Below are 24,412 nucleotides of genomic sequence, written 5' to 3'. Positions count from 1 at the left end.
TCTGCCTGTGACTCCCCATGGTCCACTCAGCAGTCCGGGGACCCTCTGCCGCCCAGCAGCCCCTCCTCCTTTCCTCCGGAGACACCCCTGACCTCATCCGCCTCTCCAGCCACGCCCATTCCACAGGACAAGTGGCTCCCACTGAGGCCAAGCAAAGCCTGGCTCCCCGTGAAGGAAAGGAGGGCACCAGGGGGCTCTGATCCCAAGGGGCTTGGCCCGGTAGGGACACCTTCACAGAAACGCTTGGATCCTGCAGGGCGCCCGGGGCAGCACCGAGGGCCACCAGGGGCACCTGATTTTGACGGGGGGGTGGGGGGGGCCTGGTGAGCCAGGGAGGGCAGGAAGGGACTTCAGGGCAGCAGGGGCGGTGAGGGCAGATGCTCAGAGCCCTGGAGACCGTGCAGTGGCTGGTCCCCAGGGTGCAGGGGCAAAGTGGTGTCAGGAAAGGTGGCTGGGTGACTGACCATGAGCCTGACCCCACTGAAGCCAGGAGGGTTCTGTCCCCACCACCTGGTCCCCAACCTCACCGAAGATCCCCGGCAGTTTGTTTGGGGGCGGCAGCTCGTTGGTTCTTTTCGGCAGCCTCCTCCTCAGGGGCCTCACCGCCCGAGGGGCTCGGACGGGGCCGGGGCTCGCCCTGAAAAAGGTGACCACGAAAGGCTGTTGGGAGCGCGGTGCCTGTTGCCCCAGCAGACCGGCCAGGCCAGGATCCACGCTGCGCCCTGAGACGGAGAGAGCAGAGAGGACGGTCACTCGAGGGTGGGGCCCTGCAAGGGGACACAGCAGGAACCTCTCTGTGGGCGGGCCAGGAGCATGGAGCCTGAGGCTGCAGGGGACCCACTGGGCCTCGGTTTCCTCCTCTGAAGACCCGAGTCCCAAGTCCAGCCCCAGCCCCCAGCGGGCAGGTCTGCAGGAGCGGGGGAGGGTCCTTGGGAGCACAGGCTCGGGATTAGTGATGGTCCAGGGCACCGCCAGTTGTGACAGCGCTTTACAGCTTTCAGTCAGTTCACGTGATGATCTCAGCCAGTCTTCATGGTGACGCCAGACCCATCATTTCCCTGAGAAGCATCAGAGCCCCTCGGTGACGGCTCAGAGCACCACTACCGGGGACTCTCAGAACCAGGGTTCCCATCCATCTCGGGGCCCCGAGGCCCGAGTTCTACCTTCCACCCCATCCTTTCTGGGGATCAGTGTAGGATTCACAACACCCGGCTGGCGGGAGCGGCTGCCAGGACTCAGTGCTTGCTCTGCTGAGCACCGCCCAAGAGCAGGCCACTCACCGACGCCCCCAAACGAGACCCCAGGCTCCGCGGGCAGAGACATTTATCCCAAGTCCACGTTCAGACACGTGCATCTAATTCCAGAGCCCTTTTTATCCATTTAAGTTCTCAACCAGTGGGTTTGTGCTTTGAAAAGGAAGAAAGAGAGAAAAGGCTGTGGGCAGAGACATGATGGGGCCTCAGCCTAGGAGCAGTGATGCTGGTAAAGCTGGGGTTTTACCCGCAGCTGCTAAAGCCTGAGGAGGCCGGAGAAACACACTGCTCATCCCCGGAAAAGCCACCTCCACCAGTAAAGCTATCTTCCTGTACCTCTTTGCAGTTCCAATGACCTCTTGTGTTTTAATTGTCAAAGTGATTATAACAACAACTGTAAAGAACCTTAGAAAAAATATCTCCCATAAACCCCTCCCCTGCTACAACGCATCATTTTCATTTTTCTGGGATATTTTCATATGTTAATTTAAATTGTGAGCGTAAGAAAGAAGTCTGTATTTTTCCCAATTTTTCCACGTAAACATTTTCTTGGTTGTTAAGTCTCAACTATGAACATTTCAAATGTATAAAATTCCTTTGAGTAGATACATTTGAATATTTAGATATTAGTTCATCTTTAGACATTTAAGTTATTTCCTGGTTTTCATCATAAAGATGAGAATGTGATAGAACCTCTTCATGTCCTTTCCCTGTGGAATTTTCTCACACTAAACAACAGGGCATGACTACAAGCTCACTGTTAATGTTTCTTAAAACCCAGGGCCGAACATCCCACTTCCAGGTACATTTCACCCCAGTGTTGCAGCAGTGATGCACAGGCATAGACACACAAGCCCATATATGTATGTGTACACACACGTGTGCATTTATACAGCTAGTGTACACATGTGCACATACATAAACATGTGTGTTCTTTTAGTGGGTCTCATGATCCTCCACTGCACATTACAGGTCAGGGACATCACCGGCCCTTACACAGCTGTGCTTTAGCCCTGAGTCCATGGGCCAGAGTTGACTAAACAACTAATCGACCAGAGACTAACCTTTGACCTATGACATCACCTGCCACAAACATGCACTGGGCCCATCAGAGGTGCCACTCAGGGATGACCCTGCTGAGACAGGAGCTGACACTGGAAGGGGCCCAGGGAGAAGCCATTCGGGGAGTTTGGGTCATGGCAGGTTAGGGTCACGAGGAAGAACAGCAGGCCCGTGAGGATGCAGAGCCACAAGACACACAGCAGCCTTTCCACAGAGGGAAGGCCCGTGAGGGCACCAGGAGGCGGCCGTGGAGCGACGGGGGCAGGCGGGCGGCTGTCGTCCACGCGGCACTGGAGCGGAGCTCCACACCTGGTGGACACATGCGGCGGCCTTGGCCCGGCAGCCCTCCAGGCCTGTGTGTGCAGCCGCCCTGTCCTGTGAGTCCCTGGAGAGCCCTGTCCACTGAGAGGCCAGGGAGACCTTCGGTGCTCCCGAGGCTGTGCTCACTGTAGGCTTTTCTTGTGCGACTGTCTGGTCAAGGATCGTATTGGGGTCTCCTGGGCGCAGAGAGATTGGGTCACAGGGCAGGCCCCGGCTGTCCAGGTGGTGGCCCCCAGGCTGCCTGGCTCTGGCGGGACCCTTTCCAGAAAGCAGAGGCAGGAACTTCAGGAACCTCTGAGGCCCAGGGTCCCTGCCTCTAGACCTGAACTGTGAGGGTGCTGGTAGGCATGCTGTCCCCTTTGTGAGAGATGTGGGATGTGTGGCCACACCTCGAGATGGGGGCCACACTGTGGCCTCCCCCAGCACGCAGACCCAGATGAAGATGCTGCTCCTCTGGGCCAGGAAGGCCCCTGACACCTCCAGCCTCCCCCCATTTCTGAGTCTACCCCGTTAGGGCCCGGATGTCTTGGCAGCTCCCCTGCCCTATCACAGCCCTGGGGATTCATGCCCCCTCCCCTGGGCCAGGCCAAGATTGCTCCCATCTCTCCCCAAGGCCTCTTTCTCCTCTGGGTGCCACCTGCCCCTTCCCTGCAGCCCCTGCCCCGCCTCAGCCTGCGGTCATGGATGTGACCCTAGTGCCACGTTGAAGGACAATCAGGACGCCTGGCTGAAACCCTTGGAGGGGATCCAGCTGTGACCAGGTGTGCTTTTGTCCCACAGGTTATTTATTTCCTCACCGCATGAGAACTAGGAACTCAATGCTTTTCCTTCTTGCTACTGTTTAACAGACCTGTAACTCTTCTGCTCCTAGAACCTCTGCCTGTCCCAGGCTGATGCTGGAAGACGTCTCCCACCACGCAGGGCAGATCAGTCCTCCTCCCCAGAAGGTGCTGCACAGTCCACTCAGTGACGTCCATCCACTGCCCGCCTGGTCACGGTCCCCTGACACTCTGTGGCTGTCCCCTCAGGGGCACTGTCTCTCCACTCCAGGATCCGGGCCTCCCGTCAGGGTGAGGCCGCAGGGAGCCTCTCTGAAAGGCCTTCCTTGACCAGCTGGAGCTTCCTGTTCTTACCCACGGGCTCCCATCCATTTTGTGCAGCCCTAGAGCCGCACTGAGAAAGCGCAGCCTCCATGGCAGGCCTGGGTTTGAACCCCACACACGCACGCACGCACGCACGCAAACGGAAACTCATTTTTTTCTGTCTAGTGTGTGAGACTGTGGATTCAGGATGAAGTACGTCACTGCCCCTCATGGGTTTCAAGGGAGTATGAACAAGAGGCTGGTTTAGGCTCCGTAACAGAGAAGAAGGGTCTAAGTGTCTGATCTGGACGACACAGGAACACTATGATTTAAGAAGAGAAAACCCATCTAAGTCCACCGCCCGGGTTTGTAGAACTCCTCCCATCCTAAGCCGCAGCCTTTGGCCACACACAGGCGAGCCGTTTATTCACAGAGGAGACTTCCTGGTGGAATGTCGGCACCAAACAGTCTCTCCCCCTTCAGTTGCCCCTATTACCAGTTTACTGGCCGCCTAGACGGTCTTGCTTCCCTTCTAGAGACATCTATTTAGCTACGAGGAGGAGAAATGTGAGAGGCAGAGGAGGTGAGGCTACAAGGAAACAAAACTTAGTGACAAAATGAAAGTCCCCAGAAGGAAAGTCAATAGGGCCAGAGGAAAAAATCTTTCATTTAGACAGCGTTTCTCCTGGTTACGAATTCACATTTATGTGTGTATGTTTTCATAGTTCCAGTACACTAAAACGGTGCCTTCCACAGACTCTGGGTGGAGTTGTTCCTCCCCCATCACTTTTCCCTACGTTTCATGATTCATTCACAAGAGCAAGAACTTCAGTGAAACCTTTCCCATGGGATCATCTCAAGCTGTATAGAATTTAATGTAAATATCACAGACAGGGAGCAGGGTGATTGGAGCAGAGCTTTCTCAGAACTCACAGGACATATAAGGTCAGTGCCTCTGTTTTCCTTTCGTTTTTAATTAAAGGCATGTCCCTCTTGAGAGAACAAAGCCTATCCAGTGGCAGCCGGTCTGGGATGGCAGGAGAAAGCCGGCCAGATGCTGGTGAAATGCAGAAATGTGACTGAGGCTTTCTCAGGATGCAATCCAGGAGGTTAAAGGGAGAAACACACGCTCTGGGACCAAGGTTCACTTTCCAGCTAGGTTTAGACGTGCTGCGTTGCTCTGTTGCAAGTGGGACCTTCCCGGACCAGGGCTCAAACCCGTGTCCCCTGCATTGGCAGGTGCATTCTCAACCACTGCGCCACCAGGGAAGCCCAGTCCTCCAGGCATGTCAAACACGGCCTTCTCGGTGATGATTCAGTCCACACACCGCTTTCCATTCAGCGGCATGGTACATTTCTCCAAAATTTTGGGTTCACTGGCCTTGGTGGAGTGCTCCGTGGTGACCATCACTCTGGTCTCGGTACTGGACACCAGATCCATCGCACCCCCCATTCCTTTCACCTTCTTGCCGGGTATCATCCAGTTAGCCAGGTCACCATATTTGGAAACCTGCATGGCTCCCAGCAAGGTTAGGTCGATGTGTCCCCCTCAAATCATGGCAAATGAGTCATCGCTGGAGAAAAAACAGCCCCCAGGAAGAAGGATCACTGTGTGCTTGCCCGCGTTGTTGAGATCTGCGTCCACCTCCTCTTTCAGTGGGAACGGACCCAAGCCCAAGATTCCATTTTCACTGTGAAGATGAACGGTTATACTGGGGCTGATGTAGCTGGTGGCCAGAAGAGGGATTCCTATGCCCAAACTGGCACACAGGCCGTCCTCAAAGTCAAGAGCTGCCTGCTTGAGGATCCGTGTCCTTATACTATCTGCAGACTTGCATATTTCATCATCCTCTTTCCGCATCGTTAAACGCTCATTTCTTTTCTCATATTTTCCCCCCTGTATTCCTCGATCTAAGTAAATGTTAGGAACATGGATGTCCTCTAAGTAAATGTTAGGAACATGGATGTCCTCTGGGGCAAACGACACCAGGTCCACAATTTCTTCAATCTCCACCACTGAGGTTCTCGCAGCTTTGCACATGGGCTCGTTGAAGTTCCTGGCACTGGCCCTGAAGATGACGTTTCCTGCCCGGTCGGCCTTCCACCCTTTCACCAAAGCAAAATCGGCCGTGACGTCGTGCTCCAGAAGGTAGTGCTGTCCGTGGAACTCCCTCACCTCCCTGGGCGGACTCAGGATGGCGATGTGGCCGGCCTCTAAGTACTTGCTGGGTGCGCCTCCCTCCTGGGCCAGGGTCCCGCAGGCCGTGGGGGTGTGGAAGGCGGGCACGCCGGCGCCCCCCGCGCGGATGCGCTCGGCCAGGGTGCCCTGGGGTGTGATCTCCAGCTCCAGCTCGCCCGCCAGGTACCGGTGCTCGCAGAGCGAGTTCTCCACCAAGTACGAGCAGACGATGTGGGTTCCCAGGAAAAGGCCGAGCCCGAAGTTCTCCTCCCCCACATTGCTGCCGACCACGGTCAAGTCCTTCACGCGGGTCTTGAGCAGCGCCCCTATCAGGTTCTCCGGGATCGCGCAGAGGCCGAAGACCCGGACCATGATCCTCGCGCCGTCCGGGATGTCTCTCACGGCCTCCACGGGGTCCGCGTAGGACTTGGCACGCGCGCGGGCGCTGCTGGCGAAGCCGCACACACCGCCCGTCGCCAGCGCGGGCACCGAGCGGCCGGCGGGGACCCGGCGCCCGAGCGCAGACTCCAGGAGCCGCAGGGCTGCCATCGTCCGCTCCGCTCCGGCTGGGGCTCCGGCCCCGGGCCCAGCGGGGACAGGCGGCGGCCGTGCGCGCCCCGCCCGCGCGTCACAGGGCAGGGGGCCCCCGGCGGTGATGCGGCCGCCCGGCTGGCTCCCCGCCGCCCCGCTCCGTCTCCGCGCTCCGAGGGCCCGAGGCGCCGAGCTTCCCGGGCCGCGAAGGCGGGAGGCGGGACCGGTCCGGACCGTCAGGCGGGACTGGAGGGATCCGGGGACTGGCGCACGGAGGCCCCGAGGCGACGTCCCTCCGGGGAAGCCTGGGCGCCGTCTCCTTCCTCTCCATCGTCACCCTTCCTCCCCAGCGCGCTACTCCCGTCCCCCCGCCCCCAGATCCACCTGCACGTCAGCGGTTCCCACACCTGTGTCCCCAGCACGTACTGTCCTGGAACCACATTTGTCACAACTAATCAACCAATACTGGTATCTTATTATTTACTAAACATCACGATCTACTCAGATTTCATTAGTTTTCTCCAGCGTCTTTTTTCCAGGATCCCACCCAGGGTCCCACATTGGCATATAGTCATCACAACTCCTTAGGCACCTCTGGGCTGTTACAATTTCTCAGACCTCCCGTGTTTTCTGATGACCTTGACAGTTTTGAGAAGTACTGGTCAGGCAGGTGTTCTGTAGAATGTCCTTCAGTTTCAGGTTGTCTGATGTTTTTCTCATGGTGAGACTGGGGTTCTGGGTTTTGGGGACGAAGACCATGGAGGTGAAGTGCTGTTCCCACTCCGTCAGATCAAGGGTGTCTGGGAGCTACATGACGTGTTCATGGGAGCCTGAGCACCCGGCTGAGGGGTGCCGCTCAGGTTGCCCCTGCAGAGGTACTGCCCCAGCCCCCGGCATACTTTGGGAAGCAAGTGTGTGAGTGCAGCCCACACTGAAGGAGGGGAGAGACGCTACACCCCCTCGAGGGGGAGTGTCTCAGAGGGTTGTTTTATAGAACGCTGAATCAGATCCTGTCCCCCTCCACTGCTATTAAATAAGATGACATCTATTTCAGAGTTACTGTTTTGCCCACTTCTCTCAGCCTCTTCACAGCCGTTGCCCAGTCCCCTGTGCTCCAGCCATGGTGGTCCCCGCTGTACCGCAGACACACCAACCCTAGGCCCACCAGGAGGCTCTCCCCCAAACACCTGCGAAATGAATGAAGGTGTGAATCCTCATTCTACAGATGAGGAAACCGAGGCTTAGGAAGGTAAGTAACCTGCCAAGGTCACCGAGTTAGAAGGCTGCAGAGCCGAGATTCACACCCAGGCCTCTGCCTCGGAGCCTGAGGGTGTGAGCGCTTCCCCTCGCCCAGCCCAGGACGGAAACTCCTGGTGCAGAAGGCAGCTCCGTAGAGTAGAAAGAATCTCCCATTTCTTGGGGAGGGAAAACGTGGACTCACTCTGAGCAACACAGCTGTTGGTCCTGCAGAAGGAGAGGAGGGACTCTCGGCGGGTAGGGGTCTCCTGCTGTCCTGCACTGCGGGAACCTCACTCTCTACCCACTGAGCCCCCGCGGAGGGGTGGATACCTCTCCAGGCCTCCAGGGCCACATGAGGGGCTCCAGCTGCGCCTGCCGCCAGCAGCTTCCTCGGAGGAGCCCCCAGGGGAAGGTTCGCTGCTGACCCGCGTCTTACCATCATCTGTTTCCACATAGAGGCGGAGTCCCAGGTCCTTGTTACGGTTCAAGAGCCAGCGGTCACTGGCTGCTGTCACGTCCAACACCAGCCAGCCCTCGTCCCCAGATCGGAGCGTCTGAAGATCCAAAAAGAACAAGTCAGACTCCCTGTGGACACGAAAGAACAATTAACCGAGGGCCGGCACAGCTGCCTTTGTGTTTCCAGTGCCCTCCTGGGGGACCGTTAGTGGGGCATCTACCCCGCCTGGCTCTGACCTGGGTGCCTTACATGCCTTTTCTCACTGCGTCTACCGTACAAAGGTGTTACTGTGCCCAGGTACAGATGCGGAAACTGAGGCTCAGGTGCTCAGTGACCTGCCCATGTCCCACAGCTAGGACAGTAGGATGGGGACTTGAATCCAGGACTGATGCTGGGCCTCTCCCCACGGTGACACGAGGCCTCGGGCCAACCATCTTTGTCCTTTGAGGGTGGGCTGCCCAGGAAGCTCCCCTTCTGTCCTTTGGGAAATGTTCCCCCCGGCACCCAGGGTTGGGCTGGACCCTCCGACAGAGGCTTGAGCGGGCCCGCGGGGCGCAGGGCAGGCACCTGTTGGACTGCTCCAGGACCACCTCGAACATGCTGACGTGGAGAGTCCAATTGAGCAGGTGGGTACTGGGCAGCTTGTAAATCCGGAACTCCGCGGCCGTGACGGCCTCCCCCGCCGGGATCTGGGTCAGGTCAAAGCGGAACTCCTTCCACTGGGGCTCCTGGTGGCCCAGGGTGCGGTCCCGCTCCACTGCAAGACAAAGTGGGACTGGCGGTCACTTGTGGTTCCAGCTCGGGCTCCGGGGTGGGCAGGGCCGGGTGGGATCTGGGGGCCTGGGCAGTCTGGGTGGGACCGCTCCCTGCTCGAGAACAGGCTTGTCCCAGCTCTGCCTCCTGGGTGCCGAGAGGGCTCGGGGAGCTGTGTCGTGAGGCGCCTGGCACGGCACCTGGCACACGGCGGTGCCACAAGGGCAGTGTCCATGTCTGGTCCGCAAGCCCCAAACCCAGCCTGCCCCGCTCAGCACCCTGCTGGCTCTGGGACCCACAGATGGGCACAGGGCAGGTCCCTCCTCTGGGGAGATGGACATCAGACCCAAGGCAGAAAAGGGCCACGGTGGCAGCAGGGACATAGCTGAGTGCACTTGGGCAGGACGGGGCTCCCGGAGTCGGCCGGCATGTGGATGGGAGTTGAGGGGACAGAGGGCTTTGGAGCTGGGCCTTGAGGGGTGAGAGTGAATTTGCCACGATGTCAAGGGAGAAGGACGCTGCAGAGGCAGGGTCCAGCCTGAGCAAAGGCCTAGAGCCGCGGAACGACAGCACCGGCAGGGAAAACAACAGCCATAAAGCCCAGCAAAGGGTGGAAGGACGGCAGGACCCTCTTTGGATCAAGGGGAAGCAGGAAGCGGGGCCGGAGGGAGACACGGAAAGAACCAGGAAGAGGCGAGGTAGGATGACAGCTCCTGGAGATGCTGGGTCAAGTGCTGGGGAAGCTGGAGGGTCCCATGGCATGATCTGAGCAGGCTTCCCGGAGGAGGTGACACCTGAACTGGCCTTGAAGGATGGGACTGACTCTTGGTAGGTGGATAAGGTGGGGGAGAAGACATTCCAGGCAGAGGTCCTGCACAGGTGTGAGGTGCTGGGGCCGCCCACCATCCCGCAATGTGCGGCTCAGGGCGTAAGTCTGGCTGTGGCCTGACTGCGGAGAGCTGGAATTCTGGCCTCGGAGCGTGGGCTGTGCTCTGGCCAATGGGGCCTCAGGGCTCTGGGCAGCAAGGGAGTGTGGTTTAAGGGTAGAGTGGAAGCTATGTGTGGAGGCGAGGGTAAAGCCCAGGCTGGAGGGGACCCGAGGCAGGCCAGCGGCAGGGCTGCTCTAACAGTCTGGGCAAGAGACCGCAGGGGCAGAATAAACCCGTATTTCCCCAGCTGCCCGGAAATGCCCAGGACAGTATATTTAGAGCGTCTCCCTCTAGCCTCCTGTCACTTTCAAACACTAAAAATCTGTGTTTCCGCAAAGCAGGGGCGGGAGCCTCCCAGAGCCTTCCCCCAAAACCAACACTGAGATTTTAATTACATGTCTGTGAGTCTTTTTAAAAATTCTCTCTCTGGCTACTGGACTCAGAGACCACAAGTCACCAGGCTGGTGGCAGAGGCGGATGTGGGAGCACTTCCTGTCCTTGCGGTGGAGACCTGGCCCGGTGATGGATGGGCAAACAGCTGTGCTGGGCGGGGCCAGTGGACACATGTTTGGGCAGGAGATGGGCGTTTCATCCCCTGACCAGGGAGGAGAGGAAATAGAACCTCCATTGTCTGACAGGGTGCTGGGCCCGCAGTAAATGCCCAGCCACGAGCCAGGCTGTTCCAGGGGCAGCGTGTCATAGGAGGATCCGGGTCCTCCCATACAGGCAGGGCACGGAGGGCAGGGTTCTGGACCTTTGCCGAGTGATGCTCGCCATGAATATCACCGCACGAGTCCCCTCCTCCCTACACACTCCGACACAGAGCTTTGGGGACAATTTCTGTGGATTCGGTAACTGCAGAGACCACCTCGGTTACGTGACTGTGTAAGCATCCCTGATCTGCAGGATGAAATAGGTCCAGGCTGTTGGCCCTGAGAATAAGGAGGGGTCACTCAGCCATGCCCTGAACCTGACCCCTCTCAAAGCATTCTTATATATCTGCCCCTAAGGCACAGTGGGTGACCCTTGGTGGGTCACTGGGAACCTCTGTCTGCAGGCCTGACACTGACTCATTCATGTTGGATCCAGGACTGAGGGAACAACCACAAACCTGCCAGCTCCCGCGGGCACCAGACTCTGTAGCCTCCCTCCCTTGCTGAGCTGGGGGCCCGCGTGTGCTGGGTCAAGAGAGCCCTGTTCACCTGGGTTGACCCCAGTTCCAAACTTCCATCCGGTGGGTTTGTGAAATCGAAGCCCACCACCCCCTCACCCCCGCAACAGATCCAGCACAGGAAACTGCCCACCCCAGCAGGTCCAGGCAAGCACTAGAGGCGGGACAGTTTTAGGAAAATGATTTTCATCAGAAATTGGCGAAATATGCTGAGTGTGGAACTGAGTAAAGAGAGTGACTCCTTTATCTGACAGTCAGTGGGGAGGGGAGGGCGAGGCCCCCTGTGGAGTTGCAGGTTTTTCAGTGCCTGTGGCTTTGAGTTAGGAGAGAGAGTTCCCAAAAGCTGGTGTTCTGGGAAAGCATTTTCTGGCACCTCTATTTCCCCCTTGTTAACTGTGCAGACCGAGCCTGTTTTAGCCAGAGAGGCAGCTTAGGGCATCCTGGAGGGTTCTGGCCAGTGGTCAGGGCCTCACTGCAGGCCTGTCCCTGAACTAACCAGGTATGGAAATCCCCTCTGGGCCTGGTCTTCTGCTGTGTGAACTGGGAATGAGGAGACACCCAGCTTTCCTCACAAGTCCACGAAAGGACTTTGTAAATAGTCAGGCAATGGACTGGGAGGGATGGCTGTTCAACAGGAGTTTGGGATGAGCCTGACTTGCAATCTCCCAACTTTGAGCCAAGATGAGATACCCTCGAAGGCCATGTCAGCAACTGCAAGGCCATGGGGTGGAGGGGAAGGGGAGATTTTGAGTGATTGTTTTCTAAATGAGTGTACTCATCATTCATTTATTCATTCATTAATTTATCAAGTTCAATTTATAAACGAATTTATCAGGTTCTTACGGTATGTAAGCGTCTGTTCTGACTGGGAGCACAGCAGTGAACAGACAGAACAAGACAGCGCATTCACAGTGTTTACAGTCTAACGGGGGAGACAGAAGAGAAACAAACAAGACAAATAAAATAGGGGATGCCATTTCTATTGTAAGTAAAATACAGAGCATTATGGTTTCAAGAGGACTGGAAGGGGTAGGGGGGCTTGTCCTTGGGTGCTCAGTATGGCCTGCGAGAAGGAAATAGGTAAGCGCAGATGTGCGTATTCTCACATGGTGCTGGTAGGGATACCATGGAGAGGAATTTGGCAACATCCTTTTGCAATACCCTGGCAAAATTACCTATGAATTTATCCTTTGACCCAAGATTCCCAAAGACACACTGGCAAAGATATGAAAAGACAGGCACAATGCACTTCATTGGGCACAGGGAGCAGACAAAGGTATGTCTGGCTCCATAGGCACCTTGCCATGTTTATTTTCCACAAAATTATAAAAAGCTGCCCAAAGTGTTCAATCACTGAACCAGCTTTTCTGTCTGGAGAAGCAGCAGCAAATTAATTTACTTTCTGGATCGCCTTAATGCAGCCCCCAGAACAATACACAGTCACGATTCACCAGGGAGTGCTCACTGGACCCTCGGCCTTCGCCTCCAGCCCGATAAACCAGCTCCAGACCCCGCGGATGAGGGGAGGGCCCACAGGAGGAGGCGGCCTCCACCACCATGTCTGAGGCCCTGCACCCACAGCTCAGGCTCCAGATGCCACCCGCCCAACACCCTCATCGGCTTTGGCTATTTTTGTGCCTCGACAAAATGCAGAGTCACCCGGACAACCTAAATCTGTCTTGTTCCTGACCAGAAAGTAAGACTTCAAAAGACACCCCCTTCCTCCAGTCCAGTGTGGCTATTAAGAGAATGGCATCTTCTGACCTGACAGTCCTTCCTGCCCTCAAACCCTTCCCCAGCCCCTCAGGGCCCATGGGAGGGTCTTACGCTTGGCTCTGCTGTCCAGCCTCCGCCCCTCACCCACACAGGCTGGCCCTGCCCATCCTCACGGCCTCCTGGACCTTCTGGTGCAAACACCCTCCCCCTGGAGTCCCTCCCCGAAGCCGCTCTCTCCGGGGTTGCCCCATCCCACCAAGGATAAAGGCTATTTTCTTCTCGGTCCAGCTGTGAAAGCCCCCTTGCCCGCCTCTGAGCCCACACACATCAGCCTGCCGGGCTCTCCCTGTCCCTGTCCCGGGGGTCCCCGTCCCTGGTTCATCTGCCCTCTGGACGGTGACCACTTTGAGGACACAGACTGAACAACGTGGGGTGGAAACGGGAGGCCTCAGCAGTCTGCTCGTCCAGCCCCTCGTGTCCCGGGGGCCCAGAGAGGGGAGGCCTGGCTCCTCATCCCAAGGGCTCCTGGTCCCCAGGACAGCAGCTCAGCGTCCAGCAGCGCAGCCCCTGGGCTGGGGCGTCCTGCTGGTCTGGGAGTGGCTTCCACGTCACCGAGGGTTTCCAACCCAAGCCACCCATGTTCTCACTTTACTGTGGGACTCGCCTCCGTTCACGGCCCGGCCCCCGAGGTGGAGGACAGGCTCCCTCGGGGCCCTGGAGGCGGATGGGCTGGGCCCGTCTGGCTGGTCCTGCCGGTAACAAGGCCGAGGGGCCCCTCAGACCTAAGGAAACACCCGGGTCTCCGCGGCCCGTGCGGGTCCCGAGTGAGCTGCAGAATCCATCACCCCCCGGTTCTGCCCCTTCAGGGCTTCCTCCCGCCCAGGAATCTCAGCGCTGCCCAGAGCAGGCCCCCCGCTTCACTTCTGGGGGTATTTTTAGTCAGTTCTCATTACTGACTTTTTCAAGAGCTGTTTCCATAAATGGCTCTGTGCTTATAATTACTGGTCCAGGCCTCGGCCGGCTTCAGAGCCCAAATTAAAAGGGAACAACCTGCCCACTGCACCACATCAAGCCCGCCAAGGCCAAACATAGATCCAAGGAGATGTGAGCAAGAAGGATGCGGTTCCTCCAGTTCAAACCCAGGAAAGACCTGAACTGTGGGGCTTTCCAGAAAGACGTGGTCATGGTGACACATCCCCTTTCTCCCGTGGGGAATGGGTGCCCGTGAGGAGTGGCGGGTGTCCTCCCGCCCTGTGCCTCAGCCCTGGAGGAGCCCCATCAGTGGGCAGGGAGGGTGGGGGACACATTCTTTTGTGGGAGCTGGAAAGGCCTTCGTGGCAACCCTGCATAGATGGGAAACTGAGGCCCAGAGGGGCAGAGACTTGCTGGGGTCACGTGTCAGGTTAGGGGCCCTTCACGTGGACTTGCAGACTTGGAGCCCATATAAAATGAGTGGCCCTGGACTTTCTGGGTGGCGATACTGGTATGGGGGAATCACCTCTCCACAAGATTCTTCCATCAACAGGCGCCTGAGAGGTGGCCTGCTGAGGCCACCGTTCTCCAGGCAGGGCCCTGCAGGGACTCGGGTCCCAGGGGAGGGACAGGGTGATCTGCAAAGATGGGGAGGCTGGAGGGACCTCCCTGGCGGCCCAGTGGTTAAGACTCTGTGCTTCCAATGCAGAGGGCGTCGGTTCCATCCCTGGTCAGGGAACTAAGATCCCACATGCCGTGTGGCATGGCCAAATTATAAAAAAAAAAGCAATAATAAAAAAAAAAGATGGGAGGCTGGCCCTGCTTATGTGCCACCCGTCCAGGCCCAGAGTCAGATTTGGTCGCTGTTCTGAGGTTGTTCATAGTTTCTTAGTAGGGCCGGGGGGTGGGTAGGAGAAAAACGGACTAGATGCGCCCCCGAATCAGACAGGCAGAAAGCAACTCCATTCCTAAGAGAAATACAGATGATCGAGGTGGAGGGCGCTCGTGGAGGTGCCTTGGGGAGGAGTGGTCAGAGAACACTTTTCTAGGAAACATAGTTGAGAGTGGTGGAAGAATTCTGACAAGCAGAAATGGAGTAAAGTAACCGAGGCAAAGCACGGAGGTGGGAAATAATGTGTCAGCTCCCATTTTTTGAGCACTGAACTGTATGCCAGGCACCACCCTGGGCACGTCACACAGGCCATTTTTGTTAATGTTTACCTAACTGTGTTAGTTATCTATTGCTGGGTAACAAATTACCCCAAATATAGCAGCTGAAAACAACCAACACTTACTATTTCACATGGTTTCTGAGGGTCAGGAATCCAGGTGCTTAGCTGGGTGGCTCTGTCTCAGGGTCTCTCATGAGGTGACAGTCAAGCTGTCAGGTGGGGCTGTGGTCTCTGGAGACTTGACTGGGATGAACAGACCCACTTCTAAGCTCACACTTGTGGCTGAGGGTAGATGACTCCTCATGTGGACCTCTTACGACATGACCTTTCCTCAGAATGAGTCATCTTGGGGGTGGCAGGTAGAACCCAAGACGGAAGCTGCAGTGTTTTTATAACCTAATCTTGGAAGTGACACAGCATCCCTATTGTCACATCCTATTGGTCACATAGACCAGCGCTGGCCCAGTGTGGGAGGACATAAGGGTGTGAAAACCAGGAGGCAGGGATCATTGAGAACCATACTGGAGGCTGGCAACCACAGCAACCCTGTGAAAGAGGCATTCTTCACCCCATTTTATAGCTGAGAACACCGAAGACCAAGGAAGTTAACTGATTTGCACAAGACCACACCCAGAAGCCCCCAAGGTGGGATGAGAGTCTAGGTGTGTCTGTCTCCAAAGTCTACATTCTTTCTCCCCATCCACAGCCTCATCAGATTGGGGACATGTCAAGGGAACACCGCAGGGTCCTGCTGGACTAGAATGTCAAACGCCGAGTGCCAGGCTGGCAAGAAGGAACACGCAGAAGGAGCCCAATCAGGAGAAGCCATGAGTGGATTTTCACTTGAGGAACTGGAGTTCCAAGAACAGGCTGAGAGCTTTTTCACCTCCATGCCTCCCCTCTGCCTGGACGCCTTCTCCTTTCACCCGCTTCTGACTAAGCTCTACCCTTCTTTCAAGGTCCAGCACAATGCCACCTCCTTCAAAGCCTTCTCTGTCCCCCAGCCAGGAGGCCATTCATTCCTCCCCCTCTTCTGGCCTTGTTCATCCCCCACAAATGAGAGCGGGACCTGGTCTGTCTTCTGCAGCACTGAACCTTCATGCTCGTATCTGAGTGGGGGAATGGCCATTTCTCCCACTTTGCAATCATTTACATCGAGTTGTCTGTGGGCCTATCTTTCCCACTGTAATGAGCGGATCTTGGGCTGGGGCTCGTGCTTTGGAGTGGGCACCAAGATAACCAGGGAGGGCAACAGCACACAGTAGGTTCCCAGGAGTGTTTGTGAAGCAATGACCTCAGACTGAAGGATCCAACCTTCTCCATACCTGGGTCTTGCAGCCTTTGGCTTCCCCAGAACCCTTCCTGTATTCAGAGCCCTAGACTGTTCTGAAGGAACGGCTGCGGCTCAGGGGGCAGAGCCAGCAGTTAAAGGAAATAACTGGGTTTTACTTCTGGTCTTGTCACTGACCAGCTGGACTTGGGCTAAAAACAAACAAACAATCAAACCAGGCTAACATTTACTGAGCATTTACCAGGCACTGTTTCAGCCCTTTACATAGAGTAAGTCATTTAATGCTCATAGCCATCCTAGGAGGCAGGAACTATTATCGCTCCCATTTTACAGATGAGGAACCTGAGGCACACAGCAGTAAATAACTTACACAAAAGTCATATAAATATATCTTAGGTCAGACTTCCTGGGCAACAGGCTGAGTGGGTAGGTTTAGTGGAGAGTGTTCTTGCAGGGAACAAGCAGGAGTGGGCACAGTTGAACAGCTGACGCGATCACAAAAGGGCCAGCCCAGCCCATCTGCACGGGGAGCTCTGGGCTGATGGCCCTTCACAGTTGTCCCTCCTTGAGGCAAGGGGGCTGGGCATTTATACCCCAATAAGCCAGGATGTGGGGTGCCCTCAAGGAGGGTGCCCAACCTTGAGCAAGAAGCTGGTGGACTGATGTCGAGAGAAGGACCCAGCCGTCAGCAGCCCACCCTCCAAGCAGCTGGTGCAACAAGTGACGCAGTCCCAAAGAGAATACCTGGGGAGCACCGCAGCATCCACTAAAAACGAGTGGCAGAATGGGGATCTGATCCTGGAACCGTGTTCTTACCACTCGGCTCCAGGTCCCCAAGTAAATGATGGGGGTGGGAGGGGAGACAAACACAGCAGGCTCTTCCGCATAATTCTGCCTACTGTTTACTGAGCGGTGCCAGGCACTTGCTAAGTTTTTCAATGCTTTAACCTGTATAACCATTGCACTATGGTACAGGTACTATTATCCTGATTTTAAAGATGAGGAAACTGAGATGCTGAGACTTCAAGTAACCTGTTCAAAATCTCACAGATCTCAAGTAGCAGACCCTGAATTAAAACCTGGTCTTCCCCCACTGTGCTCTCCCACCTCCAAGGCCAACCTTCCTCACTGCTGTGACCCAGTTTTCATATCTGCTCCTTTGGATCTGGGCACCCAGGACCTTGGGCCAGTCACTTATACTCTTTGAGACTAGACTTCTCCCCTGTCACCTAGGGGCAATAGTAGTCATTTATCTCAGAAGGGTGAGAAAAGACTGAGAAGATGGGGGCAGGGAGGAGTAGCCAGGCATCAGGGATTCACAGGGCACACCATTCTGGTGGCCAAACAGAGTTTTGGAGAAAAGAGACCCACCTTCAACTCTTGGACAGAGAAATACCTTTGGAAACCATCAACAAAATGAAAAGGCAACCTACTGAATGGGAGAAAATATTTGCAAACCACATTTCTGATAAGGGGTTAATATCCAAAATATATAAAGAACACACACAACTCAACAGCAAAAAAACAAACAATCCAATTTTTTAAATGAGCAGAGGAACTGAATAGACATTTTTCCGAAGAAGACATACAAATGTCCAACAGGTACATAAAAAGGTGCTCAACATCACTAATCATCAGGGAAATGCAAGCCAAAACCACAATGAGCTATCACCTCACACTTGTTAGAATGGCTATTATCAAAAAGACAAGCGGGGCTTCCCTGGTGGCGCAGTGGTTGAGAGTCCGCCTGCCGATGCAGGGGACATGGGTTCGTGCCCCGGTCCGGGAAGATCCCACATGCCGCAGAGCGGCTGGGCCTGTGAGCCATGGCCGTTGAGCCTGCGCGTCCGGAGCCTGTGCTCCGTAACGGGAGAGGCCACAACAGTGAGAGGCCCGCGTACTGAAAAAAAAAAAAAAAAAAAAAAGACAAGTGATAACAAGTATTTGTGAGAATGTGGGAAAACGGGAACTCTTGTGCACTGTTAGTGGAAATGTAAATTGGTGCAGCCACTATGGAAAATAATACGGAGGTTCCTCAAAAAATTAAAAATAGAACCACCATATGATCCGGCAATCCCACTTCTGGATATATATCCAAAGGAAATAAAAACAGGATATCAAAGAGAAAAAAGTGTAAGTATGGTAGTGGTCACTTTGCAATATGTACAAGTATTGAATCATTACGTTGCACACCTGAAACTGATATAATATTATATGTCAATTATATGTTAATTTAAAAAAAGATATCTGCACTCCCATGTTCATTGCAGCATTATTCACAACAGCTGAGACGTGGAAATAACCTCAGTGTCCATCTACAGATGAATATATAAAGAAGATAAGGCGCGTGCGCGCGCGTGCACACACACACACACACACACACACACAAGGGAATGCTATTCAACTATGAGAAAGAAGGAAATCCTTCCATTTACGACAACGTGGATGAAACCTGAAGGTATTACGCTAAGTGAAGTAAGCCAGAGAAAGACAAATACTTCATGATATCACTTATATGTGGATTTTAAAAAGTTAAAAAGTCAGAAGAGTAGAAAAGTGGTTGCCAGGAGCTGGGGGTGGGGGAAATAGGGAGAGGTTGGTAACAGGGTACAAACTTTCAGCCGTAAGTTGAATAAGGTCTGAGGAGCTAATGTAAAACGTGGCGACTATAGTTGATAACACTATTATATCATTTTGAAATTTGCTAAAAGAGTAGAAATTAAATGTTCTCACACACAAAAAAGAATACATATGTGAAGTGATGAATGTGTTAATTAACTAGATGGGGGGAATGTTATATGTATATGTATAGTAAATCATCCTGATGTACACTTTAAATAACTTACAATTTTATATGTCAATTATACTTCAATAAAGTTGAAATAAAAATAAATGAATAAAAGGTAGATAGATAAAAAGAAAAATAATGTGGTCACTTAATAGTCACTTTCAAGACGGATAAAGGATTTATTGTTAAGTGAAAGACAAAATGGCAAAACAGTGGGCATTTAGATTCCACTTTGTAAAAAAGAATAACACAAATTGATAAAATATCAGGGCTGGTTGCTGGGGAAGGGCTAAGCTAAAGGACTAAACATTGGTTCTCCCTGAGGTAGACAGAGGATTACTAGGAGCTTCCATATTATATGTTTCTAGACATATGGTCTGAATTTTCTATCATGAAATTCTATAATGAATCTATACGGTATGAATTTTCTACAATGAATATGCATCAGTTCTATAAATCCCAAAACAAAGATAATCACGTTCCTAGTTTACAACACATGCTCACATTTAATACAGTCCAATTCAGCAGCACGTACTGCACCTAATGATGGGCCCTGGGCCAGGGGGAGAGGCAGCTTCTGTGTAGGACAAGAGCAAAGGATGTGCAGGCAGGGAGACAACCTGCTGTGTGCCTTGGGAAAACCACCAAACTACCCTGAACCTCACTGTCCTCTTTTTATTTTTATTTTTTTTTGCGGTACGCGGGCCTCTCACTGCTGTGGCCTCTCCCGTTGCAGAGCACAGGCTCCGGACGCGCAGGCCCAGCGGCCATGGCTCACGGGCCCAGCAGCTCTGCGGCATGTGGGATATTCCCAGACCGGGGCACGAACCGGCGTCCCCTGCATCGGCAGGCGGACTCTCAATCACTGTGCCACCAGGGAAGCCCCCTCACTGTCCTCTTTTTAAAGAAAGATGTGACAGTAAATGTGAGATGAAATGAAAGGACAGACATGGAGGTTCTGGGCATGTGGTCATCACTGGGTGTCATCTCACACAATCCCTGAACAGCCCCTAGGGTGGGTACCATGAGTATCTCCATTTTACAGAGGAGAAGACTGAGGTTCCTAGAGGTGGACTGAAAATCCAGATCACACTGAGAGTAGTGGGTGGAGTCAAGATGCAAATTCTATTGAGTCGCAGCCCAGAACCCCCAGCCCAGTCCTGCCTGCCCTCCCACTGTCCATCCGCTCCCGGTTTCCAGAGAGAGGCGTCACTGTCAAGACCACGTGAAAATCACCTTGTGGCTGATGTACAGTTATCTGTCTCTCTCTCTCACTGGAAGGTCAGCTCCACAAGGGGAGACTTAGTTTCATTCCCTGTTATATTCCAGGAACTAGAAGGGAGCCTGGCACAGAGCAGGTACTACATGACAATTTGTGGAGTGAATTCAGGAAAATATGCAAGAATTGCCTACTAAAGAACCAAAGAAAGTGACCCTGGGGCTCACGGAGGGGAAGGTCAGGGGGCTGAGCAGGACCCGGGCCAGGTCCCTCGCTCGCACTGAGCCCTGCGTCTCCCGAATCCAACAGCCTCAGCTCATCCCCACCCCTGTCCTCAGCCACCCAGGATCACGGGAGTGAATCAGTCCAGTCCAGGGAAGGGTCAGGACCAAAGTGAAGACGGCCCATCCAGTTCTGGCTACACTTCTGCCTGCAGTGCTGTTTGTGCCTCAGTTTCTCACTCTAGAGCATGGGCACCTGGTGCTCCAAGGAGAGGAGGCGGAGAAGGGCTCAGCAAGAACATGCAGAGGTGGTCTCTGCTGCCTCATTCCTCCCTCAGGGCTGGCTGGGCCGGCTGAGGCCCTCGGGGGTCCAGCCAGTCACACCGAGCTGGGCGGCGGGATGGGTGGTGGTGTGAGAAGCTGCCTCCGAGGAGCCACAGGGCCGGGGCTGGGAGGCACCTCTTTTTTCTGACACCATCGCTGTGGACTGGACAGGAAAGCAGAGGCCCAGAGAAGGGAAGGGATGTGGCTCGGGACGTGCAGGAGTCCACGGCAGGCCCAGGAGGGACAAGAACCTGGGCGCTGCCTCCCAGATCAGGGCCTCCTCCCCTGAGCTCAGGCGGCACCAGGGACAGGCTCCGTCTGCTCCTCGAGGGCACTGGCCCCATCACTGTGTCCTGGCCAAGGGGAGCCAAGAGTCCACAGGCAGAGATCGACAGGCAGGCCAGGCAGGGCCCAGCTCTGACCGCAGCCCTGGCCCCCAACACAGGCCCTGTCAGTCACGACACGGCTCCTAAAGCATCTGCTCAAAAGCAGAGGCCTGACCCCTGGACGGCAGGCCCAGGCCTCTGGGTCCTACAGGTGCCACTGACGGTCAGGGGCCCGGCAAGCACCAGGCCCGGCTGGCTTCTCAGGAGCTGATGAGGCCAATAGCAGAGGTGGAGCTGGAGCCAACAGGTGTGGGAGCCTCGGCGTGGGCGCTGACGCCACAGCGACTGCTGTTAGACTCCATGGTGGTTCAGGGGCCGCTGACCTTCAGGGGCCTGGAGCCGGGGCCTCCAAAGGAGGAAACAATCCTGGTAGGTTCCATCCCCCACATCAGCCTAGGTAATTACCAGTTAAAACTACTCGAACTGAAGGAGTTTTACTAGTGCGATTAGTACACGAGAATAAAGAAGGCCCTCAGACAGCTGGCTGGACTGCCCACAGGCCAGGCTTCCACTGAACAAAGATCTGCTTGTTAATCCACAGTGTCAGAGGCTTTAGATCTTCATGAAACACACAGAGGTGGTGTGGGAAGAAACTGGGATTTGGAATCCACAGCCTGGATGATGCCATGGATGTGCTGTGTGACCCTGGGTTGGTTATTTAACCTCTCTGAGCCCATGAAATGAGGCTGGTAAAACAGCTTCCCAAGTTGCTGCATGGGTGAAATGAGTATTTATAGGACTATGGAACTTCAAATGCTAGTTTTTATTCAAAAACAGATAGAAACACCTTTGGCTGACTTTAAAAATCTGTTTCTGGGTTTCACATGTCTATAAGACATGTGGGGACATTTCTATCACATCCACACCAAGGCTGAGCGGCAGCTGGGAGGGTCTGGTATCAGCACTGACCAGGGCCAGGTTCACCCTAAAAAGGGGGCTGACTTTCTGCCCCTTCCCCTCTATCAACCTATCACACAACAACTCTGAGGAGCCCCATTTTACAAGCAGAGATCTGAGGCTCAGAGAGGGCAAGGGACTTCCCTAAGATCACAGAGCAGAAGCTGGAGGGCAACCAGCTCCTCCTGAGCTCAGGGTGCTGCTCGACTCACAGCAGCAGCTCCCACCAGGGCTGTGCACCCCTTGCCCCAGGGGATGCTGGGGGAAGAGGGACATGGGCTAGGCGGTAACTCACTCAGATGGACGGCTCCCCTGGAGGCATTCTCAGGGTGACTGCATCCACAGCTCTTCTTGGTCCTGAGCCCGGGGTCAGCTTGCCCCCAGCACGGCGCTCCAGCCTCAGTTCCACATGTGGTCGCCTCTGTCCCAAGTCCCCACCCCTGCCCTCTAACCAGGAAGGTGGCATCTAGAACCCGCCAGCCCAAGTCCTGTGCCTGGCACTGGGCTCTCCGCAGAGGTTAACGGCTGCCTCCTGCTGCTCGCTCCCCCACCTGAGCCCATCACAAGCTCTGGTTTGGGGGGGACGGGCCTCCTTGAGGCAAATGGCTGAAGACCCACAAAACTTACTGTCACTCTGACCCCTGGGTTCCTCTGCCGAAATCCTTCTGAAAACTCTCTCCACCTTGAAAGCCTGCCCTCCTGACACAGAAACGTCACCTCCTTGAGCACTGGATGGAGGGCCAAACAACCTGGGCCTGTCCTGGCTTGGCCACATAGAGACCACATTGTCCTGAGCAAGACACTGCCTCTCTGAACCTCACTGTCCTCATCTGGGAGATGGGGATGAATATCATGTCGCTAACAGGGTTGTTGGGAGGGTTAAGAGCGGTGCTGTAGGTGAAGGGAGGCTGGTGACCATGGCAAGGATCCTCTCCCTGCTCTGGGTCCCACAGCTCTCCCCACCTGGGGCTGAGCTGTAGTCCTTGGGTCCCCAGGTCCAGCCTAGTGTCTGCCTCAGCTCAGACTCCTGCCCCTCACTGGCCACAGACAGGAGGCAAAGCAGGTGGGGGACATATGTTCATGAATGTAGATTAAAGAGAGTTTAGTAATGGAAAACTTATCTTTGAGAACTTTAAGGGTAAATGGCTCCATGATTTGGAGTATAATTTCTGCAGAGAGGAAAAGCTGGGCTTTACGTGGGAGAACAAAGAGGGTCCAAGCTGCCCATCAGGTCATTCAATGGCCTGGACACTCATTCCATGACAAGCCAAGTCCCGGGTGTGAGCCCAGGGTGACAAGACCACAGTCCCTGCCCCGCTGAGCTCAGAGTCTACTCCTTCTCCACCGTCCCACCCCGCAGCAGCACCCCACCCCCACGTGGCCCAGGGACTCAGAACAGCTGGGTCCTCATCTCTACTCTGGTGCTTTGATGATGTGACCAGGGTTTTCCACGCTGAACTTTGTCCCTCTCTTCAGTACCGCCCTTATCAACGTGACAGCATCACAGCCTCTGTTTACTCATCTGCCTCCCTTCCCAGGACCAGACTGTCTTCCTGGCACTGCCCGCGTCCACTCGACACTACATGAATCTTACCATCAGATGTGTTTGGCTGCGGGTGAATGTACGCCTCTGGGACTCACATCCCTCATCTGTCCCTGACGGATCGGCAGCTCACCGACCCCCAACCCCCTGAGACTTCGCTGCCCTGACTCGGGCGGTTTTCCCTCCCGCCTTTCCTTGTCCACGACAAGGGGATTCCCCGCTCCCAGCAGGGCACTCGCCCTGCCCGAGGTGGCGCACACGCCCCTGCAGCCCGCGCTCAGCCCCTGAGGGGCCCCTCGGCCCGCCGTCCCCCACGCGCCTTCTCGCGGGGTCGCCGCCACCCACCCCGGGCCCGCTCTCACCCATGTTGACGAAGCTCATGACCAGGTCGGCGCGGCCCAGGCGCCGCTCGGGGGTCCCGCCGTCCTCGTCGTCGTCGCTGGCCATGGCGCGATACATGTCCAGCATGAAGAGCGGCGCGGACGCGGGCAGCCGGGCGGCGGCGGGCGGCGCGCGGGGCCGGGGCCGCCCGGGCAGCCCGAGCACCGCCAGGATCTCGCGCTGCAGGTAGCGGCGCTCGCGCGGGCCCAGGCGCCGTTGCGGGCAGCCGGGCGAGGGGCGCGGGCCAGAGGCGCCGCCGCCGCTCAGCGCGCACAGCGCCAGGCCCAGCAGCCAGAGCGGCCCGGGGCGCGCGGCCATGGCGGGACCCGGGCGGCCTCACCGCGCGCGCATCCGCTCCCGGCCGGGCCCGGGGCTGGGGCCGCCCCGACGGCGAGCGGCGGGCCGGGCTTGGGGCCGGCGGGACGGGGCGGGCGTCGCCCGCGAACGCAACGCGGTCCCTAGAGCGCCCGGCCCGTGGCGCCTGTCGCGGCTCCGAGTAGTCGGATGCGGCAGCACCTCCTCGGG

At 55.7% G+C, this 24,412-nt stretch overlaps 2 protein-coding genes across 2 annotated transcripts in view; both read right to left on the bottom strand.

Annotated features, from left to right (window-relative positions):
* The window catches only part of BMP8B (bone morphogenetic protein 8b), a 29,321-nt gene extending 5,116 nt beyond the window's left edge, over positions 1 to 24,205 (bottom strand). Inside the window, exons 1-4 of the mRNA XM_030868247.2 lie at positions 23,869 to 24,205; positions 8,692 to 8,881; positions 8,104 to 8,252; positions 528 to 722 (exon numbers count right to left, since the gene is read on the bottom strand). Coding sequence (XP_030724107.1) covers positions 528 to 722; positions 8,104 to 8,252; positions 8,692 to 8,881; positions 23,869 to 24,205 — 871 coding nt within the window. The remainder of the gene's footprint in view (positions 1 to 527; positions 723 to 8,103; positions 8,253 to 8,691; positions 8,882 to 23,868) is intronic.
* Positions 4,506 to 6,446, bottom strand: OXCT2 (3-oxoacid CoA-transferase 2). Its single transcript, XM_030882621.2, is given in 1 exon segment — positions 4,506 to 6,446. A coding segment is annotated over 1 exon segment (1,584 nt). The 3' UTR covers positions 4,506 to 4,862.
* Positions 24,206 to 24,412: the final 207 nt, after the last annotated feature.

The sequence above is a fragment of the Globicephala melas genome, chromosome 1, assembly GCF_963455315.2.
Source record: "Globicephala melas chromosome 1, mGloMel1.2, whole genome shotgun sequence".
NCBI lineage: Eukaryota > Metazoa > Chordata > Mammalia > Artiodactyla > Delphinidae > Globicephala > Globicephala melas.
This window is presented reverse-complemented; position numbering and strand designations above follow the sequence as displayed.